The sequence below is a fragment of the Eleutherodactylus coqui genome, chromosome 6 (genome assembly GCF_035609145.1).
Source record: "Eleutherodactylus coqui strain aEleCoq1 chromosome 6, aEleCoq1.hap1, whole genome shotgun sequence".
Lineage (NCBI taxonomy): Eukaryota > Metazoa > Chordata > Amphibia > Anura > Eleutherodactylidae > Eleutherodactylus > Eleutherodactylus coqui.
In genome coordinates this window covers 220,850,209-220,864,278 of record NC_089842.1, presented here as the reverse complement: position 1 = coordinate 220,864,278, position 14,070 = coordinate 220,850,209, and the positions used below count along the sequence as shown (strand labels likewise).

Here is a 14,070-nt window from a genome sequence, read left to right as displayed (position 1 = left end):
ACTGCCCCTATGTACATGAATATAACTACTATAATACTGCCCCCTATGTACAAGAATATAACTACTATAATACTGCCCCCTATGTACAAGAATATAACTACTATAATACTACTCCTATGTACAAGAATATAACTACTATAATACTGCTCCTATGTACAAGAATATAACTACTATAATACTGCCCCCTATGTACAAGAATATAACTACTATAATACTGCCCCCTATGTACAAGAGTATAACTACTATAATACTGCTCCCTATGTACAAGAATATAACTACTATAATACTGCCCCCGATGTACAAGAATATAACTACTATAATACTGCCCCCGATGTACAAGAATATAACTACTATAATACTGCTCCCTATGTACAAGAATATAACTACTATAATACTGCCCCCGATGTACAAGAATATAACTACTATAATACTGCCCCCTATGTACAAGAATATAACTACTATAATACTGCCTCCTGTGTACATGAATATAACTACTATAATACTGCTTCCTATATACAAGACTATAACTACTATAATACTGCCCCCGATGTACAAGAATATAACTACTATAATACTGCTCCCTATGTACAAGAATATAACTACTATAATACTGCCCCCTATGTACAAGAATATAACTACTATAATACTGCCCCCTATGTACAAGAATATAACTACTATAATACTGCCCCCTATGTACAAGAATATAACTACTATAATACTGCCCCCTATGTACAAGAATATAACTACTATAATACTGCCCCCTATGTACAAGAATATAACTACTATAATACTGCCCCCTATGTACAAGAATAAAACTACTATAATACTGCCTCCTATGTACAAGAATATAACTACTATAATACTGCCCCCTATGTACAAGAATATAACTACTATAATACTGCCCCCTATATACAAGAATATAACTACTATAATACTGCCCCCTGTGTACAAGAATATAACTACTATAATACTACCCCCCTATGTACAAGAATATAACTACTATAATACTGCCCCCTATATACAAGAATATAACTACTATAATACTGCCCCCTGTGTACAAAAATATAACTACTATAATACCGCCCCTATGTACAAGAATATAACTAGTATAATACTGCCCCCTATATACAAGAATATAACTACTATAATACTGCCCCTATGTACAAGAATATAACTAGTATAATACTGCCCCCTAGGTATAGTAATATAATACCGTTTGTACATGAAGAGGTGTTGTGTCACGTGATTTCTCCCGCCTCTTTACCTCAGAGCGGTCACATGACTGCGGTTGCTCTTGGCGCCTTCTCCTCTCCTGGCTGCAGCCCCGCCTCTCGCCGGCTCCTTACTGGTTGCTGACCTCGTTTTTAATTGTGCAGTGATTGGTCCGTTGTTCTGTCTATCTTATAGGTGTGCGTGTCACGTGGCTTGTTGAGGATTGGCTGTCTGCTGTTTCCTCCGCTCCTGCAGGGTGACAGCTTTCCGCACTACAGCTCCCGGCATGCCTTGCGGGTGACGCGCCGGTCCCGTGACTCCCGCCTGCTTCGCTCCTCCCGGTCTGTGTAAAGATGGCGGAGGAGGACGGGATCCACTCTAGCCAACGGAATGGGGGCGGAGGCCCGGGCTTCGGGCCTCTTGGGGGTCCGCGGGTTGTAAGGATAGTCAAGTCCGAGTCCGGCTATGGCTTTAACGTGCGGGGCCAGGTGAGCGAGGGTGGCCAGTTGCGGAGCATCAACGGCGAGCTGTACGCCCCGCTGCAGCATGTCAGCGCCGTGTTACCCGGAGGAGCCGCGGACCGCGCCGGGATACGCAAGGGAGACCGCATCCTGGAAGTGTGAGTACCCTGGCGGTAATGAGGCGGGACGTGAGCCGCTACTTACCGTGCACTGCGGGGGTGACGGCCGTTGTCTGCCGCCTGCGGACAGTGATCCTATGATAGGTGGAGGCAGAGAAGCTGTTGCCCCTAGCAACCAATCACAGCGTGGCTTTTATCTTATCACAGCAGTGTGAGCGCTATAAACTGTGATCTGATTGGTTGCTATGGGCAGCAGAGTGTTCAGTCTCACAGCAACCAATCACAGCGCAGCTTTCATCTTACCACAGCATTGTGAGCGCTGTAAGCTGAGCTCTGATTGGCTGCTATGGGCAGCAGAGTGTTCAGTCCCACAACAACCAATCACAGCACGGCTTTCCTTTTCCTATTTTCTTGGGGTAGCAGACACTTTACGATCACACTGGGCTTCGTGGCGTTAGAATGGCGGTGATATTGGCCTACTTGTAGTATTACCACGCCACAGTCCAGGCTGTGCAGCTGCCATCACCTTCTAAAGGGAAGGCCAATCAGCAGAGCATTGGAGGGTCACATGATGCTTTCCTGCAGGCCTGGCTGGGGGAGGGGCTTGTTTTCTTGGCCCCTGGGGGTCATTTGCTCCGTTGTATGGGCCACTCGGTTCTGTCGTTGGCCAATTGAAATCCTCATGCTGCCCCCGCAGTGCTGGTGGGAACTTGTATCACCCCGTACATAAGGGCGCAGCCTCTAAGTGGGCGACCAGCCCCGCCCCAGAGACAATGTGACCCGTCCTCAGAGACGTCAGCCCAGGAGAAGGAAGGAAGTGACTACTCAGCCCGGGAAGTGCCGTCTGACAGCGAACACCAGCAGACACTGAGCATTATAGCCGTATACAGGAGAAGTGGGGGTGTATATACACTCACTGTAGAGGTGTGTGTGTATTTGCCCTGTTTCCCTGAAAATAAGCCCTACCCAGATTTATGAGGGTCTTCAGACAGGCTTGAAATATAAGCCATACACCAAAAATAAGCCCTAGCTGCATTCCTTAAAAAAAAAAAGACCCAGCAGGCTCGGTCCCGGTCCTCCCACTGCTCTGTGGAGCCCTGCCGTGTGTCCTGCAGTCTTCGGCCGCCCACAGAACATCGCTTCCTGGTAACTGGATTCATAAATCCCACCTCCAGGAAGCGATGGCTCCGATTGGTTCTTGAGCGCTGCTTAGCCAATGAATGCAGCTCGTGATGAATCAATGCGATGTCTGTGATTGGTTCATCCAGCGCTGCGTTGATTGAACAATGAACAGCGCTCGAGAGCCAATCACATCCATCGCATTGTGGAGGCAGAATCTGTGAATTGGCCAATCCATGCTGCGGGAATGTGGACTGAGCCTGCTAGGTAAGGATGAGAAGACATCCTGAAAATAAGACCTAGGGCCTCTTTTGGTGCAAAAATTAATTTAAGACAGGATCTTATTTTCAGGGGAACGTGTGTGTGTGTGTGTGTGTGTGTGTGTGTAATATATTTCTACCTTTTGTACCCCCTCTAGCTCGGATACATGATGTGATACAGACAGGCATGGAGGCTCTAGTACCCGGTTGTACCCCCTCTAGCTCGGATACAGGATGCGATACGGGCGGGCATGGAGACTCTAGTACCTGTTGTACCGCCTTTATACGACCATCCAGCTCCTCACACCCCAGTAATGCGCCCCTCTCAGACTCTGGTAACGGGGTGAAATCTCGTAGAGACGTCTAGTGGTCAACAAGGTCTACACAAGCGAAGAAGAGGTCACTACATACAAGGGGCCCCCGAGAGCCTTTTATAGGCCATGAAGGGGGGAACCACTATTAGGCCACCTGTACACGCCAGCGATATCCTGCGGCGGGGGAGGGGTGGGGAGCACAGTAAGATCTCTGCCATGAATCTAATTGATGGGCTCACTACGGAGAATCGCGGAATGCTGCGATTTTAATCACGCTATGATTCTCCGCTCTTGGATGTCTGGCTGCGCTCTGCATAGTTATCCTATGGAAACCGTGTCATCAGAGCGCCGTGTGTGGGGTTTTATTTTGTTTTTTTTGTTTTTTTTTTAAAATTAAGACTTCTGTAGTTCGCCCCGGCAGGCTGGATGTTGGCCAGTGAGCCAGCGTGCTAAGTTTGGGCTTGCCGCATATACGCAATGACACGCAACTACTCCCCATGCACTATCTTGGTGTATATGTGCGCCAAGTTGGAGCAGGCTGTGTTTTTTATTTATTTTTTTAGTCTTTGCATGTGAAAAACAGAGTGGCCCAATACAAATCAATGGGCGATTAGTGCCGCGTAACGACCACACGCCTGTATGAGAGCGACCCAATCCCGATGACCACAGCCCATTCTTCCTAATCAGTGCTTGGGGTTTATCAGCATTGCCTGGGTGAAGACCCCACTCACAGCCCAAGGATGTTACATAATAATCCCCCCACAGTCCCTGTCAGTCTGTCCTTGACGCTTACCGTGTTTCCCCGAAAATAGGACAGTGTCTTATATTAATTTTTGTTCAAAAAGGTATAACTTTTTTACATGTATAGCTGCCTGGACACTATTTAAATTGACTTTTTAAATTAACTTAGCAGGGCTTAATTTTGGAGTAGGGCTTATATTTCAAGCATCCTCAAAAAGCCGGAAAAATCATTTTGCATCCTCAAAAATTCTGGAAAATCATGCTATGTCTTATTTTCAGGGTATGTCTTATTTTCAGGGAAACAGGGTAGGCTCGCTCTATGGGGGACCCCGATGCCCACCTGCCGGACAGGCTCTACAGGAGATGCTCATCACACTTACTGGAAGGATGGTGGATATATGGGGGGTTGGGATTTAGTTCCTCTTCGTGGCGAGGAAGGACTTCATACAATTCATCTGATCAGTCTCCACTGAAAAGGGAAGCGGCAAATGTTGGGAAAACCAAATTTTGTGTCAGTCTCAATTTTTGGCAATTACTGTATACTACAACGTACCACATCTCCTGCCCCGTGTAATATATATATACTTCGCCCTCTAGAAGTTGTCGCTCTGCTGTATACCCCGTCCTGCAGTTCCATCTCAGGTAGATCTGTAATGATGAGAGTTGTGGTGATTAGATGAACGGTCTTGTCACCGGAGGCCCTAAAAGTGGTTCCCCCCTTGTCCTATAAAAGGCTCTCATAGGCCCCTTGTATGTAGTGACCTCTTCTTCCGCTTGTGTAGAGCTTGTTGACCACTAGACGCCTCTAATATGCGGAGAAGAGATTTCACCCCGTTACCAGAGTCTGAGAGGGGCGCATTATTTGGATGTGAGAAGCTGGATGGTCATATCAATGAATTGTCCCCCACTGGTCGTTGTGACCGGAGGTGTTGGGTCCAGTGGATGGGGGCACACAAGGTGACCGGGCTCATGATGCCACCTACAGACCACCAGTAGAGAGGAGAGTCTGACCAGACTGTTAGGAGGTGTTGGGACCAGTGGATGGGGGCAAACAAGGTGACCGGGCTCAGGACGCCCCGTACAGACCACCAGTAGAGAGGAGCGTCTGACCAGACTGTTAGGAGGTGTTGGGACCAGTGGATGGGGGCACACAAGGTGACTGGGCTTGGGACGCCCCCTAGAGACCACCAGTAGAGAGGAGTGTCTGATCGTCCGACAAGCACCAGCAGCTCCAACTGTCCCATTGTTCGCCATTCAGATACAGGGGCGCCATCGTTACACTCCTGTGTCTGTCAGAACCATTTCTAGGTTCTTCCATGTCCGGCTGTATCCCATCCTGTATCCAAGCTAGAGGTGGTACAACAGGGTGCTAGAGCCTCCATGCCCCCCCCCCCCCCCCCCCCGTATCACATCATGTATCCAAGCTGGAGTGTGTATATGTATATAATATACACACATATACTCTGATGGGGAGTTGGTACTTCGCTGTATGAATGGTTACATCAGGCTGGTTTGGTCGCGGTTCTATGGAAACTCGTGAAGAAATCTGAAGCCCGGCTTGTAATCTCTGCTGAGGATTTGCTTCTCTAGATGCCACCACCGGCCCCCTTCAGTGGGATTAATCCACATGTGGACATCCTGACGTGTTTTCTGCCCCCAGAAGTGACTTGTCGCTCCCCCTCCCCCGATACTAACACTCCGGCACAACTTCCCATTGAGTTGATGAGTATATTTGTCTCTGGATCCATGTAAGCCGCCCCTTGTGTTCCTTAGGAACGGTGTGAACGTGGAAGGGGCGACACACAAGCAGGTGGTGGACCTGATCCGGGCTGGAGAGAAGGAGCTGGTCCTCACCGTCCTGTCCGTCCCACCGCATGAAGCTGATAACCTGGACCCCAGCGATGACTCCTCGGGCCAGTCCTTCTACGACTACACAGAGAAACAGGCCGTTCCCATCTCCATCCCCACCTACAAGCACGTGGAGCAGAACTCGGAGAAGTTTGTGGTAAGCCGACGCCTGCCGGTTACTGGTGCGCTCTGTGCAACTCCCTCCTTCGTCCTCATGTCTTCTGCTCCCTCCCTTAGGTCTATAATGTCTACATGGCCGGCCGACAGCTCTGCTCCAAGAGATACCGCGAGTTCGCCATCCTGAACCAGAACTTGAAGCGAGAATTCGCCAACTTCACTTTTCCGCGGCTCCCAGGAAAATGGCCGTTCTCCTTATCAGAACAGCAGCTGGATGCCCGGCGGAGGGGCCTGGAGGAGTATCTGGAGAAAGGTGCGCAGGAGGAGGGCTACACGGTGTGAGGGCCCGCACTAGAGGGGAGACAGGAAAGTTGGGCGACAAACCTGCAGGAAGGAAGCTGGGTGTCCGCCTTGTGAGACTTCCTGCATATTGCTTCCCCCAACTATATACATACAGAGCGATGTACAATAAAGCTTTGGCTTATCAAACTCTCCGCTTGCTGTTGGTGAATGGGAACACCGACTTGCATCTAGAAGCTGAAAACCTGTACCGCCTTACTCACAGCTGAGGGTTTGTTAAAGCTGTGTCCAGTCTAGACCATCCCCTGTCAATGTGAATGTAAATCACTTTTTCCCATTCACTGACAGCAAGCAGAGGTGTGACGCACAAACTATGGTAGGGAGTTTTCAGTAGACATTATTGTGTCTCTGTATAAATCTGGAATACCTCCACATATTGACGGCACAGAAGGAGGCAACTGGAGGACGTGGCGAATGGCGCTGCCCGCACTTGTGCTGATTTTGCCCCTTTCTTTTCCGTGCAGTCTGCTCCATACGGGTGATCGGAGAGAGCGACATCATGCAGGAGTTCCTGTCGGAGTCTGATGAGGTGAGATCATGTGATGCGGACATGTAACTATCACGAGGACACGTGTGCGAGCTCTTCTTTCTCCGCAGAACTATAATGGCGTGTCCGATGTTGAGCTGCGAGTGGCGCTACCGGACAAGACCACCGCCACTGTACGAGTGAAGAAGAACAGTACAACAGACCAAGTGTTCCAGGTACCGAGCCTGACGTGATAATACCGGGGAGAGGGGTCCGCTGCTGTGCCCAAACTCACCCTGTTCTATCCCCACAGGCTCTTGCTGCCAAGATCGGGATGGACGCCATCACCGCCAACTACTTTGCGTTGTTTGAGGTCATTAACCATTCCTTCGGTCAGTACCTGCTGTTCTATCTAGCTTTACCGCTGTAAGCAGTATGAGGCTCACATGGCCTGGCAGTCTAGGCTTCTATTGACCAATTTCTAAATGCGTTCATCTTTACTGCCACTAGGGGGCGCCAACAGCTAGCAAAATAGACACGGCTGAAATCCCTGCCCTAAGGTTTATGGTGGGATTTTGGGTTGATCTGTTCTTTTTTTGTCTTTGTGCTTTGCCGTTGAATGAAAGCTATTCAGTTAGTCTTGTTAATCTGGGGGGGGGGTAACGGAAGACAGTGAGATGCCAGAACTCCCTATCCCCATGATCACTGCGTTGTCGCAGGTGCCAGGACATTTCATCATACTAGACCGCTCTCGCACTGCAAACTTGCATGAAAAAAATCATGTTGCATCTGCAAAAAACGGATGTTTTCCATACATGTGCAGGTCCGTCTCTCCGTCCGTATCGAGTTTTTTTTATTTTTTTTTTTGGCGGCAAATCGACAGCAGAATTAGCTTTGTGAATTGGCAAACTCCTTGTATGCAATTTCGCAACATGTCGCTGTTGTCACGTAGATTTTACCCTTTTCACAGGGCCTAGCACGTGCTAAAATCCGTGGCCTAGCTGTGGCTTTAGGGGTGGAATTGACCTATAGAAGAATCCGTGTAGGATTCCACCATGAGCCCCAGCCCTGTATGGTGTCTGGGGCTTCTGTATATAACAGATATCCGCGGCTCCTCTTGCGCTCCTGCACTGTTATCATCCCTGGACTATCGGTTCAGCTCAATTTCTAAAAGTTTTCCCAGTTAATAACAAAAAAAAAACTCGTGCCCCAAACCTGCGGAGGCATTAAATGAAAGTCTTCCTTGGCTCCTGTGGTCCCAGGCGAGCGCGGTTATTTCTTGTAGTTTGTCTACTCCGCTGTGCAGATGCTCACATGGCAAAATGCAGCAAAAACGACACCAAAAAAAGTAATTGGAAATATTGCGCACATTCTTGTTGCGGTTTTCTATGTGGCCGCAGTTTTTACTGCAACCATGTCAAACTGTGGCATAAATGTACGCGGTTTCTACTGCGCCTCAACCGCCACATGTGACTACAGTGTTCTGATTCGATCACCAGACTGACTATCACGCCGCCTGCATTCACTGGACAGGGATCATTCCTCTGTCTGATGATTGGGCGCATCTGCCAAACAACTGATGGCCCCTGTCTGCTGTGACAGCTGAGAACCTGCACACAGAAGGCTACTAATCTCCAGTTTATCAGGGTTTTTAGGGCTCCCACCGCGTGTTTTAGGAATGTTACTAATAAACCACTGTAATGGCCGTTTACACAGGAAGATTATCGCTCAAGATTTGATTAAACAAACTAAATGGAGTGATAATCATTCAGTGTAAACTTCCAGCAGTGAAGTCTGTCCATGTAAACCCTCTGCACGAGCGCCAATGACTCTAGCGGTGACATCAGCGCTAGTGCAGCCGTTTAGACTACTCTTGTCTCGTCTAAAGGGGACATTGGGGTGCTTGCAGAAATACAAATTATGGTTGGCTCGTTCACTTATCGTTCCGTTTAAACACCAGTCGTTCAGTCCTTCTCACCTATACAGCGAATGTGATGCCTAAACGGGTCAGCGATGTACAGTGGTGCCTTGGGTTAAGAGTCTAAATCAATTTTTTATCCCCCCCCCCCCCCCCCCCCCACTGAAATGAATGGAAAAGCCATTAATCCGTTCCAGATCGCGAAGCTCTCCCACTGATTTCAATCGGGGTGGCGTTGCCTCACTGAAAGCAATAGGATGCCGGCACCCCCGCAGTGACTTTCGGAGAAGGGCTTTAAATATAAGCCCTTCCCGGAAAATCATCCCTAGCTGTAGTAAAAAAAAAAAAAATATATATATATATATACGCATACATACTCACTCACTCACTCACCTGTCTGCCGAAGCTCAGGCGCGTCTAGTCGCCGCTTGTTCTCCCTACACTGCTCTGAAGCTTTTTAGCAGGCTGGGATTAAAAAGTGTGCGTGAATTTAAAAAAAAAAATTTTTTTTTTACTACAGCTAGGTATGATTTTCAGGGAAGGGCTTATATTTAAAGCCCTTCCTCGGAAATCACTGCAGGGGTTGCCGGCAGCCAATTGCTTTCAGTGGGGCCACCAGCAGCAGCGACGGACCCATTGAGAGCAAAGTTCTTAACCCAAGTTTTTGTTCTTAAATTGGAGCAAAAATTCGGGAGAGAGCCTGCTCTCAAGTCAAAAAACTTGTAAGCTGAGGCGCTCTTAACCCAGGGTATCACTATATCTGCTGTGTAAACGGACAAAGCTGCAGGTCTAAAAGGTCCCTAAAGCAGAAGATTTCACTTTTACATTTTTGTCCACACACTTGCTTAGGAATGTAATTGATAAACTGGAGATTAGTAGCCCGATCTTCTCCCCTGCGGTCCCTGATCCTGCGGTCGCTAACTGTAGGCTCTTGGCTGTCGCAGGCTTTGACCGCAGAGAGAAGATCAGACTTGGCATGTGTGGCGCAGCTGCTGCAAGAGACGGCCCTGAAAGCAATGTAAGCGGTGACTTGGTGTCCTAGCCCATTATTACGGGACGTCCCTGGGTCCTGCTGCTCAGGTGACATCACGTGTTACGCCTGCTTGCTGGATTCTGGGCGCATCTGCGACAATAAATGCTTATGATTGCATGGATGCAAGATAAGGGACTGGTCAAATAAAAAAAAAAAAAAAACAACAAAACAAAAAACCCCTCTGCCCGCCCCTTTAAGACGGTTTCCAGACATGTCGTTCACGACTTCACTTTCCTTTGCTCTCTCAGTCAGGAAGTTGGCACCCAACGAGTTCCCACACAAGCTGTATGTACAGAACTACACGTCAGCAGTGCCCGGCACCTGCCTCACCGTACGCAAGTGGCTCTTCACCACGTCTGAAGAAGCGCTCTTGAAGGACAACGACTTGGCGGTCTCTTACTTCTTCCACCAGGTAAGTGATCCTGACTTGTGTCCTGTTGTATACTCCAGTCACACCCAGAGCTGCAGTCCTGCTTTCTCAAGTCCCTGCTGCCCTGTACGGTGGCGTTGGGATTGAGCGCTCTGCTCTTCTGGTTTCAGGCTGTGGACGACGTTAAGAGAGGTTACATCAAGGCGGAGGATAAGGCCTACCAGCTGCAGAAACTGTGTGAGCAGCGGAAGATGCTGATGGTGAGCATACGGAGCGCAGCGCGGACCCCTGGCGGGGTCTGCCTTACTTCGCCTGCACTCATGGCTCCTATCTCTCCTCTCGCAGTACCTGAGCATGTTACGGAGCTGTGAAGGCTACAACGAGATCATGTTCCCGCACTGTTCCTGCGACTCGCGAAGGAAAGGCCACGTGGTCACTGCAATCAGCATCAAACACTTCAAGCTACTGGCCTGTACAGAGGAGGGGCAGCTGGAGGTGAGGCGGGTGATGGGGCGTTGCCTCGTTCTCCTGGCTCATTGCTCCCCTTTCCTCCCTTAATTCTCGTCTCCCCTCCTGTCATTACAGAATCAGGTTATTGCCTTTGAATGGGACGAGATGCGGCGGTGGGACACAGACGAGGAGGGCATGGCCTTCTGCTTCGAATACGCCCGTGGAGAGAAAAAACCTCGATGGGTGAAGATATTCACTCCTTATGTAAGTATATATATATATACATGACCTCCAACATGCTGGGACTTGTAGTGCTAAAATGTAGTTTGTATGTTCTCCCTGTGTTTGTGTGGGTTTCCTCTGGCTACTCCAGGACCCCAAAAACACGCAGATAGCTGAACTTGATGTACAGCGCTGCGGAATAAGCATGCGCTATATAAATGTGTAAAATAAAGTAGGACCATAGACTGCTCCAAGAGTCACTCGTACAACAAGAAGATACTCTAGATAAGTAGTGATGTAGAATAATATTATCACAGTATTATCATTTACCTGCTGCTGCTCACTACAACTCCCAGCACTGCAGAGTGGCTGCTATATACATAGGTTATCAGTTGTGCTGCCCTCTGGTGGTTGGTTGGAGTATTACTACAGCATGTGTCTGTGGTAATAGGTGGGGTCAGCATATAAAGGGTTACCAGAAGTCCATGGCAGCTTCACACCTTATACTAGTGTGACCTCATGTATTACTGCTGACAACCAGCATGTATATCATGTCTGAGAGGTAGTCACAGCCCCGCCTCCTGCTGATGACATCACTGATATAAGCCCCACCCCTTACCATCCCACATGATGTGATGTCCTTTTGTTTTGCAGTTTAATTACATGCATGAATGCTTTGAGCGAGTCTTCTGTGAGCTGAAGTGGAGGAAAGAGGTAAGTCACCCTGGAAGCCCCCCCTGCCTCGGTGGTGTGACCCTCGGCTCTGACTCCCCTTCTCTTGCTCTAGGTGGAAGAGGAAGCCACAGACAAAGACAACAAGAACTGCACTAATGACAGTACGTGCAGCAAGGTAACATATCCCCCGCTGCACACCCCATGGGCTCTGTCCTTCCACCCGTCACCCCGGCCTGTGCCTTCCACTTATTACCCATGCTATATGTTTCCTCACTCTGCTACCCGGCTGAACCTGGTTATTGGCCGCTGCACCCTCCGACCCTTGCTCTACTCTTCCATGTAGACAAACGGGGCACTTTGAAGGCTTAGTTTTGGCAGCCATACCTATTGGTTTGCATGTGGTCCAGTCTGTAGTGATGTCACGGTCATGTGGGCGGTCCTTATTCACATAACTCCTCCTTCTTCTTCTTCTTCACAGAACATCTTTCAGATTGTACGATTGCAACACAAGGACACTAGCACCTAGCGGCCGGCTGCCTGGATGGGATCCTGACCCCCTCCCCCATCCTCCTCGGCCGCCGGCGGAGCCGGTCATCGTTCAGCAACATCTCATTTTGTCATGAAGACAGACTGAATTGTTAACCTCTTCAGCACTGGGCTGCTGTGTGCAGCATTGCAGGGGTTAATCATTCCACCCAAGCATTAGACCTCTGCTGAGGAACCGTTTCAGTGTCATCCAAGCCTCTCCTGAGCAAGACGTCTGATATTATCAGTCCTGCGACTGCTTTTTGTAGTTTGGACCCCTCCCTGTTGTCGTCCTTGCATGTGTGAATTAACCCCTCCCCCCCTCTTCCTCCTAACACGACTACCTGGCAGCGGCTGATGGGAAGTGCTAGAGTGGCGCGGCCCGGGCGCAGTACACGCCAGGTCACAGGTATTAGGGCTATTTCAGACCCTCGTTTCCACATTTCTGCACGTGCACTTGTATATAAGGGATACATTTCATAAGTGTTAGGATCTGCCGCTGCTGTGCCCCTCCCCCGCCACCACTTTCGCGAATGAGACCATCACGTTTATCACCTTTGTATAAGGATGTCAGTATTTGCAGCAGCCAAGATCCGTGACCTTTCCAGTCACATGACCATGCGGTGTTACGGGGCTGAACTCATACATTTCATGACGTCTGCGCCTGGGGAGGGGAACGCTGAGAACCGATGGCGAGCTGGGGTGCGTTTTTTTTTTTTTTTTTCTGTTTTCTCTCCTTGCACGGGGTGGGGTGATCATTCTGAAGTGCTACTTTCTATACAATTGTGCCAAACGGGAATGCGGTATTTCCCCTCCCCCGCAGCTGATGGAAGCTGTATAAATCAGTTGGCCCCCTGAAGCGGGTGTGAAGAATGTAAGGGGCGGAGCATGTGATGAGCCTTCATGTACACCCAAGACCGGCATGGGAAATGGTTAAAGCCTTTTAAGATGGCGTAGTGGGTGCGTCTTTATTTCCTCCATTGCCTCGTTTCCCCCTCCAGAGCGTCAGACCCGAACAAATCTTCCAGCGGTGACCTCTTTTGCCCCCCCCCCCCCCATTACAGCAATAACATAACCGTCACCGCCTGCGGACCCCCAGCAGGAGCGGCCCGGACCGCGCTCGCCACCTCCTCCCCTCCCCCGTGTGTGGACTTGTTTGTTCCTTTAATTTATTTTCGGATTTCTAACTACGACTCTGTTTCCGTCAGGACGATTTATTTTGTTTGCAGTTGAAACGAATGTGAAGGGTCTGAAGAGACAGACGCGCTCACCAGTGTTTAACGTCATGTTCCAGAGCTAACAATCTAATCTCGTTCAGTACAAGTCACCTTAGTGTAATTAATTGTAACATATTCTTTTAAATAAATCAATTTATTGATGAGACTGCGGCTCCTCGCTGTCATTTACCTGCTGCTGCTCTGACTACAACTCCCAGCACTGCAGCGTGGCTGCTATATACATAGGTTATCAGTTGTGCTGCCCTCTGGTGGTTGGTTGGGGTATTACTACAGCATGTGTCTGTGGTAAAATGAGAACTCATCTGGATGATAGAATGTTTTCAGATCAGTTTGGGCAAATCGGGGCTGTCGATCCCAGTATGTTTGGATTTTGTACCATGATCGCTACGGAAGAATCTGCTACGCAGTTCGCTTAATTGCTCCTATCTAATGAGCCGCCAACTGTGCTTGCTGGGAACCAATGGCTGCAGCAGCACTGTTCATCCAGCCATAAAGCGTCATGCGGACTGAGGGAAAGACGAGGAAGGATTTCACTGGACAAAATTCAGGTCTATCAAAAAACGCCACAGCTGGTGGTGAAATCCATGCTGCGTCACAGAAAAACGAGTTGCGTTCTTTCTTT

At 49.0% G+C, this 14,070-nt stretch overlaps 1 protein-coding gene across 2 annotated transcripts; it reads left to right on the top strand.

The window, feature by feature from the left end:
* The first annotated feature begins 1,432 nt into the window (after positions 1 to 1,432).
* Positions 1,433 to 13,593, top strand: SNX27 (sorting nexin 27). Of its 2 annotated transcripts, none has more exons than XM_066608866.1 (13): positions 1,433 to 1,831; positions 6,000 to 6,231; positions 6,312 to 6,504; positions 7,016 to 7,080; positions 7,149 to 7,253; positions 7,331 to 7,409; positions 10,217 to 10,380; positions 10,509 to 10,598; positions 10,684 to 10,833; positions 10,924 to 11,052; positions 11,665 to 11,724; positions 11,798 to 11,846; positions 12,164 to 13,593. In XM_066608866.1, the coding sequence occupies exons 1-13, from the start codon at positions 1,566 to 1,568 to the stop codon at positions 12,202 to 12,204; spliced, it is 1,623 nt and encodes a 540-aa protein (XP_066464963.1). In that variant the 5' UTR covers positions 1,433 to 1,565; the 3' UTR covers positions 12,205 to 13,593. The 2 variants fall into 2 exon arrangements, with proteins under 2 accessions (XP_066464963.1, XP_066464962.1); XM_066608865.1 differs by having other exon boundaries at positions 1,435 to 1,831; positions 11,798 to 11,860.
* Positions 13,594 to 14,070: the final 477 nt, after the last annotated feature.